Source organism: Schistocerca nitens, chromosome 1, assembly GCF_023898315.1.
Source record: "Schistocerca nitens isolate TAMUIC-IGC-003100 chromosome 1, iqSchNite1.1, whole genome shotgun sequence".
Classification (NCBI taxonomy): Eukaryota; Metazoa; Arthropoda; class Insecta; order Orthoptera; family Acrididae; genus Schistocerca; species Schistocerca nitens.
In genome coordinates, this window is record NC_064614.1 from 267,019,077 (window position 1) to 267,042,001 (window position 22,925).

At 43.8% G+C, this 22,925-nt stretch overlaps 1 protein-coding gene across 1 annotated transcript in view; it reads right to left on the minus strand.

Moving 5' to 3' along the window:
• LOC126235379 (uncharacterized) overlaps window positions 1-16,540 on the minus strand; it is a 53,442-nt gene extending 36,902 nt beyond the window's left edge. Inside the window, exon 1 of the mRNA XM_049944105.1 lies at window positions 16,415-16,540. Coding sequence (XP_049800062.1) covers window positions 16,415-16,475 — 61 coding nt within the window. The 5' untranslated portion in view covers window positions 16,476-16,540. The remainder of the gene's footprint in view (window positions 1-16,414) is intronic.
• Window positions 16,541-22,925: the final 6,385 nt, after the last annotated feature.

Here is a 22,925-nt window from a genome sequence, read left to right on the forward strand (position 1 = left end):
GATCGAATCTACCAATAACGCATATAGCAGCACGTCTCTGAATTGCTTCGATGTCTTTCTTTAATCCGACCTGATGGGAATCCCAAACGCTCAAACAGTATTCTAGAATGTGTTACATTAGTGTTATATACGCCGCCTACTTTGCAGATGAACCACCCTTTCTAAAAATTCTCTTAATGGAACGAAGTCGAGTATTCACCTTTCCTACTACCAAACTGACGTGCTCATTCGATTGCATATCGCTATGCAACGTTACGTCTACAGATACACTGGTGTCCAAAATTAAAGCAACAAAAGAAAATTGTGCAAGGTTTGCGTTTATTTTGCCCCAAAATAATATAAATAGGTGATAGCAAAGTAGAAACAATGTAGAGAATACAGAACGTAAAAAATTGCAATATGCGTAACAGTAGACGAAAATGTTCTTCGTTTTTTCCAACTTAACAGATTTGCACACACACTATGCGACAATTGGTTAATGTGCCCAGTATTGGGCGTGACCACCTGCGGCACCAATAAAGGCCTGACAACGACGGGACATGCTGTGCATGATGTCATCAATCTCATGCTGAGGCAATAAAGCCCATTCTTCCTGCAGAGCTGCTGGGAGTCTTGGAGAGTGGTTGGTGGCCGCTGACGTGATACAAGCTATCTCCCTAGAGCATCTCAGACAGGCTCTATGGGATTCAAATCGGGAGAGCGAGCAGGCCGCGCCATGAGTGCAATATCTTCCGTTTCCAAGAAAACATCAACCACCCGTGCTCTATAAGGTCGAGCATTATCGTCCACCAATACGAAGTATGGGCCCTCAGCACCTCCCAACAACCGCGCATGAGATCCCAAGATATCCACCCGGTACCTGACAGCGTTTAGGTCTTGCTGATTCACTCATACAATTTCATGAAGAGATGTTCGAGTGGTCAACACAATCCTTGCGCACACCATTAGGGATCCTCCTCGATATCGGTCTCTTTCCACAATGTTTGGGTCCAGAAATCGTGTTCCACGTGCCCTCCAGATGCGAATCCGCCGAAAATCATTCTGCAGGCCAAATCGCGACGTATCTGTTAAAAGAACATTGGTCCACTGTACGGGTGGTACGTTGACGGCTCCGCTCTAGCCTTCCACTTCTGTGAAGACACGCCAGAGGTAAACAGACAGAAGGTCCTTGACAATAAAGGCCACTCTGCTGAAGCCTTCCGTACACCGTTTGCCTCGATACAACACGTCCAGGGGATGCTGCGAGGTCAGATGCCAGTTTCAGTGCAGTAGTAAGACGGTACCGTGGGGCCCTTACGGCCAAATAATGGTCCACTCTGTCTGATGTCACACGTGGTCGGACCTGTCCTGATCTCTGGGATACAGTTTCGGTTTCTGTAAACTGTCATCTCTTCCGAGACACAACAAAACGATTCAAAATTGTTCAAATGGCTCTGAGCACTATGGGACTTAACATCTGAGGTCATCAGTGCCCTAGACTTAGAACTACTTAAACCTAACTAACCTAAGGACATCACACACAGGCAGGATTCGAACTTGCGACCGTAGCAGCAGCGCGGTTCCGGACTGAAGTGCCTAGAACCAAAACGATTCACATTGAGCCATTGGACCACATCAGTTTGCGACTCTCCTGCTTCCACTCTTCCTGTGGACATCCACAGCAGAGTCTGTAGGCGTCTGCTCTGTGCCATACTGCACCGTATATAATGCACCGTCTGTAACTGTGTGTACAGCGATTGTGGCTGTGAGACTACCCTGCAAATGCTACCCCGCTTGATAGGTGTCCTGAAATCATCACTGTTCGTTGATCGGAATGCTATCTTTGGTGCAGAACACGATCGTAACGACGTCTGTTGACAGTTTGTATGATTATATCGTGAGTTAGACGCAGGACGGAGAAATAGCAGTTTTTTGCTTTAATTATGGACTCCAGTGTATAATCGCTGTGACTGTCGAGGAGCATCATAGTTATGGTGAGTTCGAACGTTACAGGATTGTTTTTGCTACTCAATAATTTACATATTTACATTTTTATACATTTAGAGCAGGCTGCCATTTATTATACCAACTAGTGATTCGGTCTAATTCGTCTTGTGGAACACGTGAGGCAATACTAACCTTACGACTTATCTTAGAAGAAAGATTAAGAAAAGGCAAACCTACGTTTCTAGCATTTGCAGACTTAGAGAAAGCTTTTGACAACGTTAACTGGAATACTTTCTTTCAAATTCTGAAGTTGACAGGGGTAAAATACAGGGAACGAAAGGCTATTTACAATTTGTACAGAAACCAGATGGCAGTTATAAGAGTCGAGGGGCATGAAAGGGAAGCAGTGGTTGGGAAAGGAGTGAGACAGGGTTGTAGTCTCTCCCCGATGTTATTCAATCTGTATATTGAGCAAGCAGTAAAGGAAACAAAAGAAAAATTCGGAGTAGGTATTAAAATTCATGGAGAAGAAGTAAAAACTTTGAGGTTCGCCGATGACATTGTAATTCTGTCAGAGACAGCAAAGGACTTGGAAGAGCAGTTGAACGGAATGGACAGTGTCTTGAAAGGAGGATATAAGATGAACATCAACAAAAGCAAAACGAGGATAATGGAATGTAGTCGAATTAAGTCGAGTGATGTTGAGGGTATTAGATTAGGAAATGAGACACTTAAAGTAGTAAAGGAGTTTTGCTATTTGGGGAGCAAAATAACCGATGATGGTCGAAGTAGAGAGGATATAAAATGTAGACTGGCAATGGCAAGTAAAGCGTTTCTGAAGAAGAGAAATTTGTTAACATCGAGTATAGATTTAAGTGTCAGGAAGTCATATCTGAAAGTATTTGTATGGAGTGTAGCCATGTATGGAAGTGAAACATGGACGGTAAATAGTTTGGACAAGAAGAGAATAGAAGCTTTCGAAATGTGGTGCTACTGAAGAATGCTGAAGATTAGATGAGTAGATCACATAACTAATGAGGAGGTACTGAATAGGATTGGAGAGAAGAGGAGTTTGTGGCACAACTTGACCAGAAGAATGGATCGGTTGGTAGGACATGTTCTGAGGCATCAAGGGATAACCAATTTAGTATTGGAGGGCATCGTGGAGGGTAAAAATCGTAGGGGGAGACCAAGAGATGAATACACTAAGCAGATTCAGAAGTATGTAGGTTGCAGTAGGTACTGGGAGATGAAGGAGCTTGCACAGGATAGAGTAGCATGGAGAGCTGCATCAAACCAGTCTCAGGACTGAAGACCACAACAACAACAACACTTCTACAGCACTCCCGTATACCCTGTCACCGTTGGGTGGTGGTACGGGACTCCGAATGCCATTGCCACATCTACATCTACATGGTTACTCTGCAGCTCATATTTAAGTGCCTGGCAGAGGGTTCATCGAACCATTTTCAGACCTCTACCATTCCACTCTCGAGTGGCGCGTGGGAAAAAGGAACACCTAAATGTTTCCGTTCGAACACTGATTTCTTTTATTTTATTATGATGATCATTTCTCCCTACGTAGGTGGGTGCCAACAAAATATTTTCGCATTCGGAAGAGAAAGTTGGTGATTGAAATTTCGTAAATAGATCTCGCCGCTAAGAAAACCGCCTTTGTTTCAGTGACTGCCACCCCAGCTCGCGAATTACACTCCTGGAAATGGAAAAAAGAACACATTGACACCGGTGTGTCAGACCCACCATACTTGCTCCGGACACTGCGAGAGGGCTGTACAAGCAATGATCACACGCACGGCACAGCGGACACACCAGGAACCGCGGTGTTGGCCGTCGAATGGCGCTAGCTGCGCAGCATTTGTGCACCGCCGCCGTCAGTGTCAGCCAGTTTGCCGTGGCATACGGAGCTCCATCGCAGTCTTTAACACTGGTAGCATGTCGCGACAGCGTGGACGTGAACCGTATGTGCAGTTGACGGACTTTGAGCGAGGGCGTATAGTGGGCATGCGGGAGGCCGGGTGGACGTACCGCCGAATTGCTCAACACATGGGGCGTGAGGTCTCCACAGTACATCGCTGTTGTCGTCAGTGGTCGGCGGAAGGTGCACGTGCCCGTCGACCTGGGACCGGACCGCAGCGACGCACGGATGCACGCCAAGACCGTAGGATCCTACGCAGTGCCGTAGGGGACCGCACCGCCACTTCCCAGCAAATTAGGGACACTGTTGCTCCTGGGGTATCGGCGAGGACCATTCGCAACCGTCTCCATGAAGCTGGGCTACGGTCCCGCACACCGTTACGCCGTCTTCCGCTCACGCCCCAACATCGTGCAGCCCGCCTCCAGTGGTGTCGCGACAGGCGTGAATGGAGGGACGAATGGAGACGTGTCGTCTTCAGCGATGAGAGTCGCTTCTGCCTTGGTGCCAATGATGGTCGTATGCGTGTTTGGCGCCGTGCAGGTGAGCGCCACAATCAGGACTGCATACGACCGAGGCACACAGGGCCAACACCCGGCATCATGGTGTGGGGAGCGATCTCCTACACTGGCCGTACACCACTGGTGATCGTCGAGGGGACACTGAATAGTGCACGGTACATCCAAACCGTCATCGAACCCATCGTTCTACCATTCCTAGACCGGCAAGGGAACTTGCTGTTCCAACAGGACAATGCACGTCCGCATGTATCCCGTGCCACCCAACGTGCTCTAGAAGGTGTAAGTCAACTACCCTGGCCAGCAAGATCTCCGGATCTGTCCCCCATTGAGCATGTTTGGGACTGGATGAAGCGTCGTCTCACGCGGTCTGCACGTCCAGCACGAACGCTGGTCCAAGTGAGGCGCCAGGTGGAAATGGCATGGCAAGCCGTTCCACAGGACTACATCCTGCATCTCTACGATCGTCTCCATGGGAGAAAAGCAGCCTGCATTGCTGCGAAAGGTGGATATACACTGTACTAGTTCCGACATTGTGCATGCTCTGTTGCCTGTGTCTATGTGCCTGTGGTTCTGTCAGTGTGATCATGTGATGTATCTGACCCCAGGAATGTGTCAATAAAGTTTCCCCTTCCTGGGACAATGAATTCACGGTGTTCTTATTTCAATTTCCAGGAGTGTATATCAGTGACACTCTTACACCCATTGCGCGATAACACGAAACGAGCTGCCCTTCTTTCTACTTTTTCGGTGTCCTCCGTCAATCCTACCTTTGAAGGATCCCATACCGCGCAGCAATATTCCAGCAGAGGACGGACAAGTGTAATGTAGGCTGTATCTTTAGATTATCACCCAGATCATTTATGTAATTCAGGAACAGCAGAGGGCCTAAGACACTACCTTGCGGAACGCCAGATATCACTTCTGTTCTACTCGATGATTTACCGTCTGTCACTACGAACTGTGACCTCTCTGAGAGGAAATCGCGAATCCAGTCACAGAACTTACACGATACTCAACAGACCGAAGGAAAAAATGACTAAATAAAAGCCTCCGTGCGAGGCGTAATTTCTCGCATTTTATCTATTGCTGTCGCTTGTGAAGAATGGTAACAAAAGCCTTCTGGAAATCTAGGAATATGGAATAGATCTGGGATCCCTTGTCGACAGCACTCATTACTTGATGGGAATAAAGAGCTAGCTGTGTTGCACAAGAACGATATTTTCTGAATCCGTGTTTGTTCTGTATCAATAAGTCATTTTGTTCAATGTGATTCATAATGTTCGAGTACAGTATATGCTCCAAAATCCTACTGCAAATTGATGTCAGTGATATGGGTCTGTAATTTAGTGGGTTACTCCTATTCCCATTCTTGAATATTGATGTGACCTGTGCTACTTTCCAGTCTTTGGGAACAGACTTTTCGCCAAGTGAGCTGTTGTATATGACTGCTAAGAAAGGCGCTATTGTGTCTGCATACTCTGAAAGGAACCTGATTGCAATACCATCTGCACCGGAAGACTTGCCTTTCTTAAGTGATTTCAGTTGTTTCGCAGCACCTAAGACATATACATTTATGTCACTCATGCTAACAGCTGTTCTGGTTTCGAATTTTGGAATATTTACTTCGTCTTCTTTTGCGAAGGAATTACGGAAAACTGTATTTAGTAACTCCGCTTTAGTGGCACCATCATCGGTAACACTTCAATCGCTGTCGCGCAGTGACAGTATTAACTGTTTTTTGCCACTGATGTACTTTACGTACGACCAGAATCTATTTGGGTTTTCTACCATATTTTGAGACAATGTTTCATTGTGGAAACTATTAAAAGCATCTCGCATTGACGTCCGTACTAAATTTCGAACTTCTGTGTAGCTTAGCCAGTCTTGGGGATTTTGCGTTCTTCTGAACTTAGCATGCTTTTTTTGTTGCTTCTGCAACAGTGTTCCAACGTGTTTTGTGTAGCATGGTGGATCAGTCCCGTCTCTTATTAACGTATGCAGCATGAATCTATCTATTGCTGTCGATACGGTATCATTGAATTTGAGCCATATCTGGTCTACACTTACATAATTAGCTTGGAAGGAATGGAGACTCTCTCTTAGGAAGGCATCAAGCAAATTTTTATCTGCTGTTTTAAATAGATATAATTTGCGTTTATTTTTAGTGGTTTTGGTTGATATGGTTTTGAGCCTCGCTACAATGACCTTGTGTTCACTAATCCCTGTATCCGTCATGACGCTCTCTATTAGATCAGGATTATTTGTGGCTAAGAGGTCAAGTGTGTTTTCGCAACCATTTACAATTCGTGTGGGCTCATGAACTAATTGTTCAAAGTAATTCTCAGAGAAAGCACCCAGTACAATTTCGGAAGATTTTTTCTGTCTACCACCGGCTTTGAACATGTATTTTCCCCGACAAATCGAGTGTAGATAGAAGTCTCCACCAATTATAACTGTATACACCTCCAAAGTGTATTGCAGTGACTTAGCGGCACTGCCCTGTGGTTAAATTTACTGCCGCACCAACACAGTTAGACCGCGAAGAACCGGTGATGCTGTATTGTACCGTCTTACATTTTAAAAAAATCCTGTATACCACAGCATCATCAGTAAACAGCTGTAAATAGCTGCTTACTCTGTTCGTGAGACCAATTATGTATATAAAGAATAAAAGCTGTGCTACCGCACTTCCCTGGGACACTCCTGAGGAAACCTATGTCTCTGATGAACATTCGTCATCGAGGACAACGAACGGGATTCTATTACTTAAGAAGTCTTCGAGCCAATCACATATTAGAAAACCCAAACCGTATGCTCGGACATTCGTCAGCAGTCTGCAGTGGGGCTGCGTGTCAACCGCTTTCCAGAAATCTAGGAATATGGAATCCGCCTGTTGCTTTCTATACACGATTTGTAGGATATCGCCTCCCTCTCACTGCCAATATCTATATAAATCTCTGTCCCACTGTCTCCTTTTTCTCCCTTTGGCCCATCCTTCTGTGTCTTTCCGATTATCATTTATTTCATCCCTTTCTCTCTCCCTCTCTCTCTCGTCCGTACCACTGTCTCTTTCTCCTCCACTTTCACTGCCTTTCTTGTGCCGTTGTCATTGTCTTTGTCCCATTCTTTTCCTTTTCCATTAGCACTCTTTCGTTCTCGATTACAGTCTGTTGTATTTAGTTTCAACCACCATTGTCTCCTCTCCAGAAACGTGCTTGGAAAGCGTGTGCTCAGATTTAGACTACTAGAGCGGGAATCCTTAACGCATGGGTATAGGCGATGAGAGAAATTGAGCAAATTTTTTAGCACGTGGGTGTAGAGCGATGGAGGAGAACTGGCAATCGGTAACTCCTCTTTCTTCCTCCCCACCGCTATTGCCTTCATCTATCTCTCTTTCTCTTCCACTGCCACTTTCTCTTCCACCGCCACTTTCTCTCTCCACAATGACTGTCTCCTCTCTCTTTTGCTCCCACTGGCAATCTCTCCTCTCTCTTTCACCGTTACCGTCTCACTTCTCCTCTCTTTGAGCACAAAAAAGCGGGAATATATTCGCATGCTAAAATTTTTATTAAGAAACTTGCAATGAGGATGATGACTGCTGGTTTCCCTCTTTTCTGTCAGAGGCTTTCAAACTGGAACCTATTCATCTTTTTTCTTGTGCTCCTTTCTTTTCCCGCTAGAGCAGGGTGTCCTGTTCACATAAAGCGAATTTATAAGTCAGCAAACAATTGCCGGTTTGTTTATGTGGTCTGATACTTATTTACTTTGGCACATATGAACAACAAATAAGCACACATAATAAAAGGTTAACACAAAATTATTTGCTTTAGATCTTTTTCTTTATACTTTGCGCAGCTATAGCAACTCAGCGAAAGCGCCCGGCTTATGATTTGTTCCTTAAATGGGAATCAGCGTTCGTTTCTTCAAAAATACAAATTGAGTCCTACATTAAATTAATATCCCAACCCATCGCCTGAGGAATAAAAACAAAAGGTTTTAAAGGTATAGTACAAATGTACTTTGAACAGCGTAGCGAACGCACAAACATCACAGGACGAAATAGAGGATTCCTCTAGTTTAAAGTGAGTGGGTGACACCCATCCAACTTAAGTTCAGAACAATGCACAATATTTACAGAAGAATGCAGTCACTGAAATAAGGCCCCAGCGCGGCTACGCCAACTCTGAATTTAGAATATTTTCAGGGCGCCCGTTACCTCACAGAGTGTAGTCACGGTGTGACAGTCCATGGTGCTTCTGACATCGTCACACTGTCCGTATCGATACTTATCTTGCTCCAAACAACCCCGTTTCTTGATTCAAGAGGTGTGATGACCAACGCGATCAGAAAAATCGCTGAAGGATGAACCATATTCTCGAAATTTTTCGACCCTGCAATTTTGGAATTCCGAACGTGCTGGTAGACGTTTGTTCTTCTTATACCAAACATAAAACGACTTTCTTAGAAAAAAAACAAACATTAAATGCAATTTCTGCAGCTAAAGGGTTTCCTTGTATAAAGAGTGTAGAACACGTTGCTGCTACCTCCTTTGTGCTGTAGTGGTCGCCCACAACCGTGCTGGAAACTCCTACTGTTTTGTCAGGACGTAGACCGAGGGTCTGTGTGACGCTGTTAGACGCAGCAAAACATTATTGAAGATTATTCCATTTATTACTCAGAACACCAATCGTCTGCCGTGTCTCCTGTGATGGCTGGTGGCTGCGTAATCCGGAGAGGCAGCCGTTGAACTCAACAGCAGACTCAGAGCTGCCGAGGGAGGTACATCAGCTCGGACTGGAAGTCGATGACAACTTGCTACGGTGGTTTGCGCCCGCTAGCGAGGTAGTCACGCCACATCGGCAGCCCTGCTTGGAGATGGCGCTGACAACGTGTGTGAATCACACGCCATTTCGGGGAGTACTCAATCTTTCCCAGATTACTGCCCGAGTTGTCCTGTTAGGCGGATCGCGATGTCGGACCCCGTGACGTCGTGCTAAATGCTGAACCTGACTCGCCGATACGGTAGACCGCCAGACTTGTACGACGGTGGAGTTTTAGAGCAGCTTCTGCCCTGGACCGAAGCGATGTTGGTAGACCTCTGGACTACCTATCAGGGCTTCATTATCTGTGGTTACGGATCGCTGATCTTCTCCAAAGGCAGCAAGTGTTAAGACCTACTTTACAACAATCTCACATACAAGATGTTACCATACCATAAGCAGAAAATCGAGGGCGCACGACATGAACGCCATCGGTCCTACTGATAGGGTGCTCTAGGCTAGTGGGGGAGGAATATTTATGTCGTCGACGGGCGGCTCAACTCTGTGACGTCATTCATAATAACAGAATCGCTTATGCTCTTCTCGAGTCGTCAGCGGTCTTCAGTTCCGCTGTTTAACGAATTTATTACATAGTCGTTACTGCTTAGTCAAACCCCTGCTAGGCGATGTTATGTCCTCCATAGTGTCTCTTGCATAGCTTTACGAAGGCAGTCGTTCTGCATTCTTCACACGATTTTCTGCTGAGCTCACTCGCAGTCTCACCCCCATCAGTCTATTTTTGTTCATTTTCTAATCGTATTTTTGTAGTCTTTCGCTAATACAGTTCGCAAAATTGTAGCAACTGGATTAACAGGTAATAGGAGATTATTGAACAGTGTTTTGGATTGAGAATTCAACTACAGATCAGATAGTTGCTGTGAGGCAAATTTGAGAGAAGCACTAACATTTTAACAAACACCTTTTGGCAATATTTATTTTTGTAAGGCTTTTTAACGATGGTCTTAGGCTGAGTTTGCTAGCATCTGGAGTGTATATCGGACTCCGAGGAAAACTGGCGCATGGTGAGAATATGCACAGTGAGAACAAGAGCAAGTGTCAAATTCTGCAGACAGACGGGCAATGAGTTTGATATATGGACAGGTATACAGCGAGGTGATATTAGTGCCTGATAGTGGGTAACATGGTACCTGCGAATGTCTCGCGATAAATAGACAGAAATGAGATGGGGAAAGCGCCATCTTGAGTGAGAAAAACATTATGGAACCGCACTCAGATGAAATCGTAGGTTTGTCATAGTCGGAAGCGGTATGAAGATAGAGAAATAAAAGCCATGTTAGTCTGAAAATCAGTGCTGAGAAGACGGTATTCAGTTGCGTTGGAGAGAATCGTCATAATGTTATCTGCTGCAAGCAGGAATTTTGAGATTGTCTAGTTCAAGAACAACTGCATAAAGCTGTAAATAAAACAACATGTTTACAATCGACCCAGAGACCACTTCTGAGTTAATCTGTATATGATTTAACGCACTACCATTCTTACTGCAGTAGGTGTGAATAATTCAATAATAGTTGCAAAGGTGCTGTACATATCAGAGACGTTGGATACCACAGATCTTTAGCCTAGTCGCAGATATAGTTGGCTGGAATAGAGGGGACCAAGAATTGTTTGTATGACTTTGTGCGACAACTAACAACGTCCGAAAATTGAAGGCGAGAAGACTTCTATAAGGAGAACTTACGGCTGTCAAACTGGAAGACTTTCGGACCTTAGCTGTTATTTTGGGAATGCCCGAGGGAACTTGCTTGCTTCGGAGTAAATAGGTGAATGGAGTCATGAAAATGAATAGATGGAAAAAGCATAAGAACGCTGTTTCTGGGGGAAGACTGTGAGTTAGGTATATACTCTTAAAGGTCGGTAAACGTCGAGAAGTATGTAAGGGTTCTTGGTTCTTAATTCAGACTAGGGTCTATCTAACACAATAACCATACTGTGACATGTCAATGTGTGGTTAATGTAGCAATTGTACTAAAACTCCGAGGAAGATTTACAGTGTTGACAGTTGCCTCCAAGAAATGCTATTCATTTACTTAAACTACCAGGGTAACACTCGTTTTGCAGATGTCTGTCGTTCTCAGTAATTTCCAGAATTTTTCATTTAAGCTGAAACCCCACAATGTTTGATGAAACGAACATTACCTATACCTGGGTGGCGTCCAAGAGTTCTCGTTGCGCCACTGATAAAATAAGTCGAAAAGTGGTAGAGGAATGCTTGGTACGTCTTCTTCCCGTTTTCTAAAAGCCATAATTATAGGCCCGTATTGCAGACGTTCTACCCTTTATGCAACTATGGAACCTCTTTACTCTCGCGTGTTGTAACATTCAATTTATTTAAACTTTTTACCATTTATTACAAACATTAATTTTGTTGCTGAATTTCTTGCGACAAATATGTCGGCAGTAGTGACAATCGGTTTAACTTGCGACAAACACTCGCGTAGGAGCCTTGTGACCGTTATATGATAACTCGGCACGACGTTAATACTGCTTCAGGTCGCTAAATAAGATGAATCCACTGGTTATAAAAACTTCATTGACGCATTTGGAGCATGATGCACCATCAGAATATCAGAAATAAACTTAATGCAAAATATAGCGTCAAGCACAGACTGTGTTAACTTCGGTCTGTACAATGTCATCACATTCTTCTTGAACGAAAATATTCTCTTTAGGCACCAACATGCATTACGTGGGCAAAGATCTTATAAAACTCAGTTTGCTCTCTTCATCCAAGAGTACTAGAGGTCATTAAACATATGCCCCCAGGTTGACCCTATGCTCCTTAATATCCTGAAGACAATCAATAAAGCTCCAAACTGATGATCAGTAAACAAAGTATGACCCTGCGGAATATCAGCCCAGGTCTGTGATTAGGTTTAGAACTTCTTAGCTGATAGAACTCAACACAGCGTTCTTAACGGATCGAAATCAAGAAATATAAAACAGGTTTTTCGGATACCATGAGGAAATGACTTGAAGGCAATATTATAGAAAGGAAAGAGAAAGCCGAGCGGTCTGAGGCGCTGCAGTCATGGACTGTGAGGCTGGTCCCGGCGGAGGTTCGAGGCCTCCCTCGGGCATGGTTGTGTGTGTTTGTCCTTAGGGTAATTTAGATTAAGTAGTCTGTAAGCTTAGGGACTGATGACCTTAGCAGTTAAGTCCCATAAGATTTCACACACATCTGAACTTTTTTTTTAAAATAGAAAGTAGACGAGTATGAGCAAGGAAACACGATACAGCGGGAAGAATTTGGCAGACCATTGAAAGTCTTAAACAAGACCCCTGGAGTAAACGACATCCCGTCAGAACTACTGATATCCTTGGGAGAGCCAGCCATGAAAAAGCTGTTACAACTGGTGTGCAAAAAGTATGAGACAGGGGAAATAACGTCAGACTTCAAGAAAAATGTAGTAACTCAAATTCCAAAGAAAGATGCTGTCAGGTGCGAATATTACCGAACTATCAGTTTATGAAGTCATGGTTGCAAAACGCTAACACGAAAAATAACTGGTAGAAGCTGGCATCAGTGGAGATCAATTTCGATTTCGGAGAAAAGTAAGAACACGCAAAAAATACTGACCCTACGACTTACCTTAGAGGACAGGTAAAGGAAAGGTAAACGTACGTTTATAGCTTTTGTAGATTTGGAGAAAGCTTTTGACAATGTCAACTGGAATACATTTTTTGACGTTCTAGAGGTAGGAGGGATAGCATACAGGGAGCGAAAGGCTATTTACAACTTGTACAGAAACCAGACAATAGTCCTTAAAGTCGAGGTGCTCAAAAGGGAAAGCAGTGATTCAAAGGGAGTGAGACAGTGTTGTAGCCTATCCCTGATGTTATTCAAGCTGTACACTGAGCAAGCTGTAAAGGAAACGAAAGAAAAATTTGGAGAAGGAAATAAAGTTCATGGAGAAGAAATAAAAACTTTGAGGTTTGCCGATGACATTGTAGTTCTATCAGAGACAGCGTAGGCGTTGGCAGGGCAGTTGAATTTAACAACGGTATCTTGAAAGCAGGACATAAGATGAACATCACAAAAGCGAAACAAGGGTAATGGAATGTAGTCGAATTAAATCAGGTGTTGCTGCGGAAATTCGATTACGAAACGAGACACTAAAAGTGGTAGATGAGTTTCCTATTTGGGCAGTTAAATAACTGATAATGGAGGAGGCAGAAAAAATGTAAAATGTAGATTGGCAATGGCAAGAGAAAGTTTCTGAAGAAGAGAAATTTGTTAACATTAAACGTGAATTTAAGTGTTAGGAAGGCTTTTCTAAAGGCATTTGTCTGAAGAGTAGCCTTAGGCGGAAGTGAAACGTGGATGACGTAAACCTCAGAAAAAAGAAAATATTGTTACAGAAGAATGCTGAAGATTAGATGGGTAGATGGTGTAACAAATGAGGAGGTACTCAATTTCAGTGGGAAGAAAAGAAAGTTCTGGCATAACTTGACCAAACAAGGTTGATAGGACACGTTATGATACATCAAGGGATCGCGGACTTACTGTTGGAAGGAAGTGTTGAGGGTAAAAACATTAGATGGGGACCAAGAGATCTATATAGTAAGCAGGTTCAAAAAGATGCAGGTTGCAGTCGCTATTCGGAGATGAAGAGCCTTGCACAGGACAGGGTAGCATGGAGAGCTGCATTGAAGCGGAACTGTTAGTACACTTCACCGCTATTGCCGATATGCAAATGATATCAGAATGCCAGTTAGGCAATGTTTACAGTCGTCTATGACATGAGAAGAGTGCTTCTTGTCTTGTAATCATAAACCTCGACCAATGGACATGGAAATGTGCGCCACTGTGTTTTATTTCGACAAGTACGCCTACGTGTCACACTTCCTCGTCCTGTCTGTACTTATCCTACAGTGTATGAGGGCAAGATAAAAAAAAAAAAAACGGAAACCCCGCGATCAGGTCCTGAAGACTACGCGGTAGTTGTCCGTCCGCCGTGTCATCCTTCATTCATATTCGGATGTGGTATGGAGGGGCATAAGGTCAGCACACGTTTCGGCGTGGGAGCCCCTACCTCTTCTCAATTGTCATCACGAGGATGAGTGAACCCAGTTCAGTCCTCTCACCAAAGAAAAATCCCTGGCCACACCAAACATTCTAGTCCGCTTTCTATTATCTTTCTTGAAAGTTCGCTACCATTGATCGAGTTCACACCTATGTATTTTCCGCAATTACTGTACCATACCAGCAATGGCGCTAGCCGGTGCCCAACATCCCAAAAAAAGGTTCAAATGTGTGTGAAATCTTATGGGACTTAACTGCTAAGGTCATCAGTCCCTAAGATTACACACTACTTAACCTAAATTATCCTAAGGACAAACACACACACCCATGCCCGAGGGAGGACTCGAACCTCCGCCGGGACCAGCCACACTGTCCAGTCTTCTGGGTACCGGTTGGCCGCAGGCAGTTGTGTCTCCTACAATGTTGTAACGTGTGGACACTCTCATTCGAGGAAATCGACGGATTAGAAACGAACAACTTGCTGTACAACTGGACGTCTCTGTTGGTAGTGTTGACACAGCCGAAGGTATGTGGCCGCTGGAACCTCGACGCCTAACAGGAGACAATAAAGAACAAGGATGGACCATACGTGTCGATATGCTTGACCATCACGAGGCTGATCGTGATAATTATTTGTCGATCATCGTCACAGGCGATGAAAAATGTGTTCATCACTTCGACCCGGAAACAAAACACCAATCCCTGGAGTGGCTCCATACCACCTCTCCTCTGAATAAAAAGCTCAAAGCCGCACCCTCAACCGGTAGAGTAATGACGACGGTCTTCTGCGACTCTGAAGAGGCTATTCTGTTCGACGTCCTCCCTCATGGTGCAACGATCAACTCTGAAGTGCATTGTACTACTCTCAGGAAGTTAAAGAAACGATTTCAGCGTGTTCAAAAATGTGTGTCTAATCTTATGGGACTTAACTGCTAAGGTCATCAGTCCGTAAGCTGACACACTGCTTAACCTAAATTATCCTAAGGAAAGACACCCACACGCATGCCCGAGGGAGGACTCGAACCTCCGCCGGGACCAGCCGCGCATTCCTTGACTGCAGCGCCTGAGACCGCTCGGCTAATCCCGCGCAGCTTCAGCGTGTTCGTCGTCACAAAACTGCAAACGAGCTTGTCCTTTTCCATGACAAAGCATGGCCTCACACCAGTCTCCGCATTGAGAGGAGTTGAGAAAACTTTATTGAACTGTTCTTTCACATCCATCCTACAGCGTGGATCTCACACCTCCCGACTTTCACATGTCTGGCCCAATGGAAGATACACTGCGGGAAGCAGTATGTGGATGATGGGGAAGTTAGCTATGTAAGGCGTTGCTTCAGACGTCGACCAGTCGATTGGTATCATGCGGACATACAGGCCCTCCTAGTAAGGTGGCGTAAGGCCATCGCAATGAACGGAGATTATACCGTAAAATAGGATTTTGTAGCCGAAAGAGTGGGGAAAATATGGTGTACTGGAATCCTGAATAATAAAAAAAAATGCTTTCAGAAAAAAATGTGTTGCGCTAGTTGCTGGGCGCCCCTCTTAGTTAAAGGAAAAGTAGAATGTCAGACTGAGATTCAATACAAGAATCCTAAGCAAATGTAATTAATCAACTAAAGAAATGGCTTACAAAATACTCGTCGATCGATTCTTGAATGCCGAGACCCTGGCCAGGTAGGATTAACAGAACAGACAGAGAAGATCGAAGAAAGAGTGGCGCGTTAATTAGGTCTTATTTTAGTAAACGCGTGAGTGTTATGGAGCAACAAACTCCATTGGCAGGCGCTATAAGAGTAGCCGTGCACAGCTATAAGAGTAGCCGTGTACAGTGGAAAGGGCAAATGTTAAAATGCCTGAGTATGCGAGCTAAGAAGAGTCGGGAAACATATTACTTCCTGCCACCTGCCACCGTGAAGGGAAAATGAAATTTGAGCTCACTCAAGGACTTTAGACAGTAGTTTTTCTTGTACACCATTCACGGGTGGAACAGGAAAGGGGAAAGTAACAGTGGGTAGGGACCTTCTCTAAGGCAACACAATGAAAAATGGCTTGAGTAGTATAGTTGTAGAAGGAGAGATCAACGATGTGTAAGTGCTATACTGCGTGGCAGTGCTAGTGTGGTGCGAAAGCAGTGGCGAAGTGCGTGGTCAGATACGGAGGCGCTACTTTACCGAGTGCGACGAGCGCGGAGAGAACCTTTGCTGGCGCCATGGCTGTGGCGGCGGAACTCATACTAAACGACAGACAACTAAGCCGCTCGCGCGGCCCGGCTGGTACGAGCGTCGTGGCCCTGCGATAGCGGCAGCGCGCATATCGCCCGTCGTGCAGCCTGCCACAAGTCTCATGCGTCGCGAGACCCCTGCAGTACAGACATGTTCAAGGCTTCATAATGAAACGCACTTCTCTAGTAACTAAGTCAGAGTCTGCAGTGTATATCTGTATCCAAGGGAATTGGCACTTCCGTAGTGAAAACTGATACAAAATAGACACGTGTTTCAAAGTTTTATTGTCGTTCAAAGTAGTCAGCACCATTATATATTTCCCACTGCCAGCGATGTGAAACTCGCGGGATACCTTTAGCAACTCCAGTTTTGCTGATAGTTCAAATAGAGGAATCTTTGGTCCGAAGAATCTCTCTAACCGTTCTGGAACGAATTCCACAAAGTTCTTCCGTTCGTTTTAGGGATCCAGTCGAAGTCACAACGACTTAATTCCGGGGAATGTGATGGGTAGTCAGCACTTCCCAGCCCCACCACTCGAATAAATCTGTCACAAATTGCGCCATATGTACCCGAGCACTGTCCTGCAAAATGATTGGTTCGTTCTGTGGAGAGTGTTGGCACACCTTTTTCAAAGCTGGTTGCAGGCTGCGTTCCTAAAATGAACAGTATGTATGTATGGTATTCTGCCTTACGGCAGGTCTTGTCATGCGTTAAGCCTCTTCCACTTTTGCCTGTCCCTAGCCAGTCTTTTCATTTCTGAATATTTGTCTCCTTTGATATTGTCCAGCATTTTCCTCTTCCCCTTTTTCCCTCCACCATTCCTTCTATTCCTTCCTTCAATAAACAGTCCTTCCTCAAACAATGTCCAATTCCGTTTTCTCTTTCTGATGATTTCCAGCATGTTTCTTTCTTCTCCAATTCTTCTTAATACTTCTTCATTCCTTGCGCGGTCTTCCCATTTCACTTTTTCCATTCTTCTCCATATCCACATCTCTATTGCCTCCAGTCTTCTTTCATCTTCCTTCATCAATGTCCAGGTCTCCGCACTATATAGTGCAACGCTTCAGATGTTACAGTTGACAAGTCTTTTCCTCAGATCTTTGTTTAGTGGTCCACAAAGTAATTTTTGTTTCCTCTTGAAACCTTCTTTTGCCGTTGCAATTCTGTTTCTAATTTCTGCTGATCAATACACATCATCGATTGTTACACTTCCCATGTAATTAAAGTTAATCACTTGAGCTATTTCCTCTCCCCCTATTTTCATATCGCTTTTTCTCCCCTTTCCTCCAATTACCATGCTTTTCGTTTTCTTCTTGTTAATCTTCATTCCATATTCTTCTAAGTTTGTGTTTAGGTCATCTAACATTTGTTCTATCTCTGTTGCACCCTCTGCCATCACAATCATGTCGTCTGCAAATCTTATGCGCTCCACTCTCCGACCCCGTAAACAAACTCCTCTCCTTCCATCAAAACTTCCAGTAATAATGAACAGTAATACAGCAAAATTCTTTGATATTGTAAATGGGGCGGGGGGGGGGGGGGATAGGGGGATAGGCGATCCGTTAGTTTTAAACTTGTATCGATAAAAATCGTATCTCAGGATCGGAAATTTTCTTGCTGACTACCCATCTTGCTGACTACCCATCTTCGGATCAATCTAAAATGATGTTCAGTGTATGACACTCATTATATATCGTCGTATTTTCTAGAACTCAGTCGCCCTAATTCAATACAACATTCTAAAGAAAAAATCTCAATTGTTTATGTAAACTGATTAGTGATTAACGTTATCAGTTTACATAACCAACCAAGAGGTTCACTTTAGGATTTTTTAATTAACCAGGGCTACTTAGCTCTAAAAAAGACGACGATGTGTAATGCGTCTCACACACTGCACATTTTAAATTCATCTGAAGATTGGGGTGGGGGGGGGGGTGGAAGTGAATGTGTTAGAATAACACCATCACAGTTATACTCAAGAACCGCCATAACTTTCACATTGCTCGTGTCCTAAGTCTACGTCTACGTGACTATTCTGCAATTCACACTTAAGTATCTGACAGAGGGTTCTTCCAGTCACCTTTAGATTAATTCTCTACCGTTCCACTCTCTAATAGCGCGTGGGAAAAAGGAAATACTTAAATCTTTCTGTACGAGTTCTGATTTCTCTTATTTTGTTATGATGATCATTTCTCCTTATGTACGTCGGCGACGGTAACACATTTTCGCATTCAGACGAGAAAGCTGGTGATTGAAATTTCCTGAAAAGATCCCGCCGCAACGAGAATTGCCTTTGTTTTCATGATTCCCATCTCATTTATCATATCAGTAACTCCCTCTCCCCTACATCGCGGTTATACAAAACGAGCTGCCCTTCTTTGAACTTCTTCGTTGCCTTCCCATCAATCCAATGTGGTAAGGCTCGCATGTAGCACAGCAATACTATAGCAAGGACAAACAAGCGTTGTGCAGGCAGTGTTTTGCCAATAAAAACGTAGTCTTTCGTTCCAGCGTAAGTTGTTCGTAGTTGTCTCTTGTTAGGAAAAAAATTCGGTATTCTTAATGATCTGTAATGAGACCATTCGTTCGACTGGCGTTTCAGTTATGGCTCTTACGTCTTGGCCCACGTCTCATCAATCCTAATGGTAATGCTTAAGACAGCCTCTTTCTCACATCCATATCGTTCCTACTGGGTATAAGCAGCCCGTCTTATCGTAGCTATTTCTGCAGTTCTGCGCAGTCCATCCTTATGCAGTTTTCCTCACGTTCAGACGTTACTTCAGCATGCGAAGCACAGCCGTATGCACTAACCTTGTGTCTCGGTTCAGTTCAAGAATCGTTCAGCACTGATCACTATCTAATAATGCGGTAAGAACAGACAACCCTTGATGACACCGCTCTGCTGAACCTCTTCTAGCACATTTTTTTATCTAACTCCGTTTTTCTTACTTCGAAAACATCGTAACAGCAATATATTAGACAGTCTGCAACACGAGGTTCTGTTTTTCTTGTTACTGCCCATGCGTGTTTATGATGTCATATCTCCTGAACTATGAGTGCTACCACGACATAATATTGTATGTAAATTTGGCGGCATATGTGGATACTGTCCGCGAAATTTATTGCGAATAGAACGAATAGCAAAGTAGTAATGAATTTAAGTTTCACCCATGATGTGGCAGTTTTTTCGCGAATGTCTCTGTTTCTGACGTCACATCTCCTGAACTGTGATAGGTAAGTGGTTCTTACCCTGACAGTGATTGTTGACTGACAGTAAGGGATATGTGCACCAAGTTTGGCTGAAATCGATCCATTGGTTTAAGAAGAGAAGTGGGACGTACACACACATACACATATATACATCCAATTTTATAATGTGTATGGGTAATTTATGTTTCTATATATAGACTTCTGATAGCTGGTATAAGCTGTACAGGATAACTTCTGTGCTCCATTATTCTCCATAACTTTCCTCTAGCCACATTATGGCAAGCCTGAAAATATTTTCTTGTTTGCTACAATCCAGTGAGGCACATCCATTGTTTTTTTTTTTTTCTTACAGTTAGGGTAAGGTGTTGTTGGAGCAATGCTACTCGTAACAGGGAGAGAGTCGGAGAGCGAGCAAATGCAATTGTCTCTTGGCTAAGAATGTTGGCGTGGTACAATGTATCTATTGAACAATTTTCTGTGACTGACACAACAGGGCCTTAGAAAATGACGGAATGTCGAAATGCGTAAGGCAGTTTTGGAAATAATAAAAAGTGTGATCAAGACATCTGAAAGTTATTAAAGTGCAGATGTTAACAGCAACGAAAATGTGAATTGTGACTGGAATGTATGTCGAAAAGACACATTGAACGCAGAAGAAAAAGGACCATATATAGCAAGAAATAATGTGGTGGTAACTAGTGAGGTTGATTAGGATTCTGAATGCGAAATAATTTGGATTCAAATAAGTGTTAAGATATCAGTGATAAGGTGGGATGATGAAATTACTGTCCACACTGAAAGTGCATAAGGAGTTGACAGGACCTTTTGAAAGGAATGAACAGTCTAGTGAGTAAACAATGTAAATCGAGAGTAAGCCGCGAAAAACGAAAATATTAAGTAGTAGTAGAAATTAGATTAGCGATAAGCTTGACAGCAAGACGGAGGACCACGAAGTAGTCAGATTTAAGTAATTCTGCTGCCTTGGAAGGAAAATAACACATGGTGGACGAAGCAAAGAGAACGTAAGAACCAGATTAGCATAGGGCAAAGAGGGCATCCCTGGCCAACAGACGCTTGTTACGATCAATCGTTGGCATAATTTGAGTCGAAATTACTCAGTATGTACAGTCAGAGACAGAATTCCTAAGAACCTTCACCTTTTCCTTATGCTAACTGTAAAGCATTACTGTCTGTTGCACAGTACAACAGGCAAGGAGACACAATGCTACCGGCATATTGCCACCGCACATGTGTCCCTAACTGATTTACAGTAAACAATATTTGAGATACGAACTGGACAGAAGTTCGAAGAAACTGAGATATTAGATTTAATGGAAGAACAGCTAATTTTCAAGATCAGTTTTCTTATGCTACAAAACATGGAAGAAAAATAGTCGTCTACAAACATCACAGCCATTAATATCAACACTACTTGTGACGCGTCCTATTTTGTGTAACGTGATATAGAGCTCGTAATTTTCAATTCACACTGAGACTTCCTTTTCTACATCCCTGTCATCTTAGTTTCAGTGTAAGGGACAACAATAACATGAGTTGCTGGAATTTGAACATACTCAGTAATTTCTGAGCCATTAGGATAAATCGGTGCCTACGTTATATGGAATCCTATGCATTAGATTGTGAACAGCACACATTCCACAGTAGCTAATACCTCACTTCATGACAACAGACCTACTAGATCACCATTCGATGGGTATCTAATTCACTGATAGTGGTAACTTCAAAGGAGGATGATACGAAAGCTGTATGTATATTTCTTTATCGGTATTTACTTGATTTTATGTCTATATGGAATCATGTTATATCTTAAGGTATTCGTTGCAATAGTAGTAAGAACCAGATGAACTTTTCCTGTTGTTTCTGATTGTCGGTTAACTAAAGTAAAAGCCACTAAAAAGCAAGTGTACTTGGGTGAGTAGAGCTAATGACCAAGACGCACATTCGGGCTGGCTGGCAAATCAATGACGTGGATATAGAATCCCAAACGGATTTCGCCTTCACAGCCCGACAGAGTGCCATATTAAATGACGTGACGACACCAGCATGTGTCCGTAGCTGTGGTTCTTCCTTTTTGATCGCAGCACATGCCCAGTTAACTAGCATGTGCTGCATTAGCACCTTTGCTGGATAAGTATTAACAACACTAATTCATAGCGGAACGGACAAGAGGGATCCAGCTATATACCCCTGTCACGCAGAGTCCCACCATTTTGGAACTGGCACATGGCGGTTTGCACCTACGAACTCTGTCAAGCACTAGGACGGGGACAGCTGTTTAGTGTGTCAGGTCACTGGTGGTTTTTTCTAAAGTGAAAATTTCATTAAAATTTTCAACACTTGCTGTAGACATAGCAAATAAAATATTAATTTCAGTGTAATTCAAGTATCATCTAGCTGTGATGTGAGTGATGACAATTTCTTTTATCGATGCACTAGCCTTTTCCCCATATCTTCACTCATGTACGCATTCGACTCATATATTGCATGCATCTCCTCTTTCTCTGTATCTGACTCTTCCTCCCAGTGTCTAACTGTCCACCTCATCCTCCATCTATCTGTCCATCTCTTCCTAACCCACTCTCTCTATCTATCCATCTCCTCCTTTACCCTCTGTTTGTCCTTCTCCTCCACCACCGCCCTCGAACTATATCTTCCACCCTCTCTGACCATCTATATCCTCCTCCCCTTCTCTGTGCTCATCTCCTCCTTCTTTTTCTTTTCTACCTGCCAATTTCCAACCTACACCATCCACTTACCTACTCCCCCTCTCCATCCATCCCCTGCTGCCCCACTCACTGTATAACCATCCCCTCTGGCCCGTCTCTCACTCTTCATCATCTCTTCCATCAATCTCAACCGCTCCCAGATGACCTCTGCAAAACAGGTTACCGAGCGAGGTGGCGCAGTGGTTAGCACACTAGCATTCTGGAGGACGACAGTTCAATTCCATGTCCAGCCACCCTGATTTAGGTTTCCTGTTATTTCCCTAAATCGCTCCAGGCAAATGCCGGGATGGTTCCTTTGAAAGGGCACAGCCGACTTGCTTCCCCATCCTTCACTAATCCGATGAGACTAATCTGGTCTCCTCCCCCAAACAACCCAACCCAACCCAACCCAAAACAGCTTGATACAGCAGGCCGATACTACTCCCACAATACACCTGTTTTGCTGGGCACCATACATGTTAGGGGCCTAAAAACTCTTTTTACCTGTGATATGTAGGCGCCCT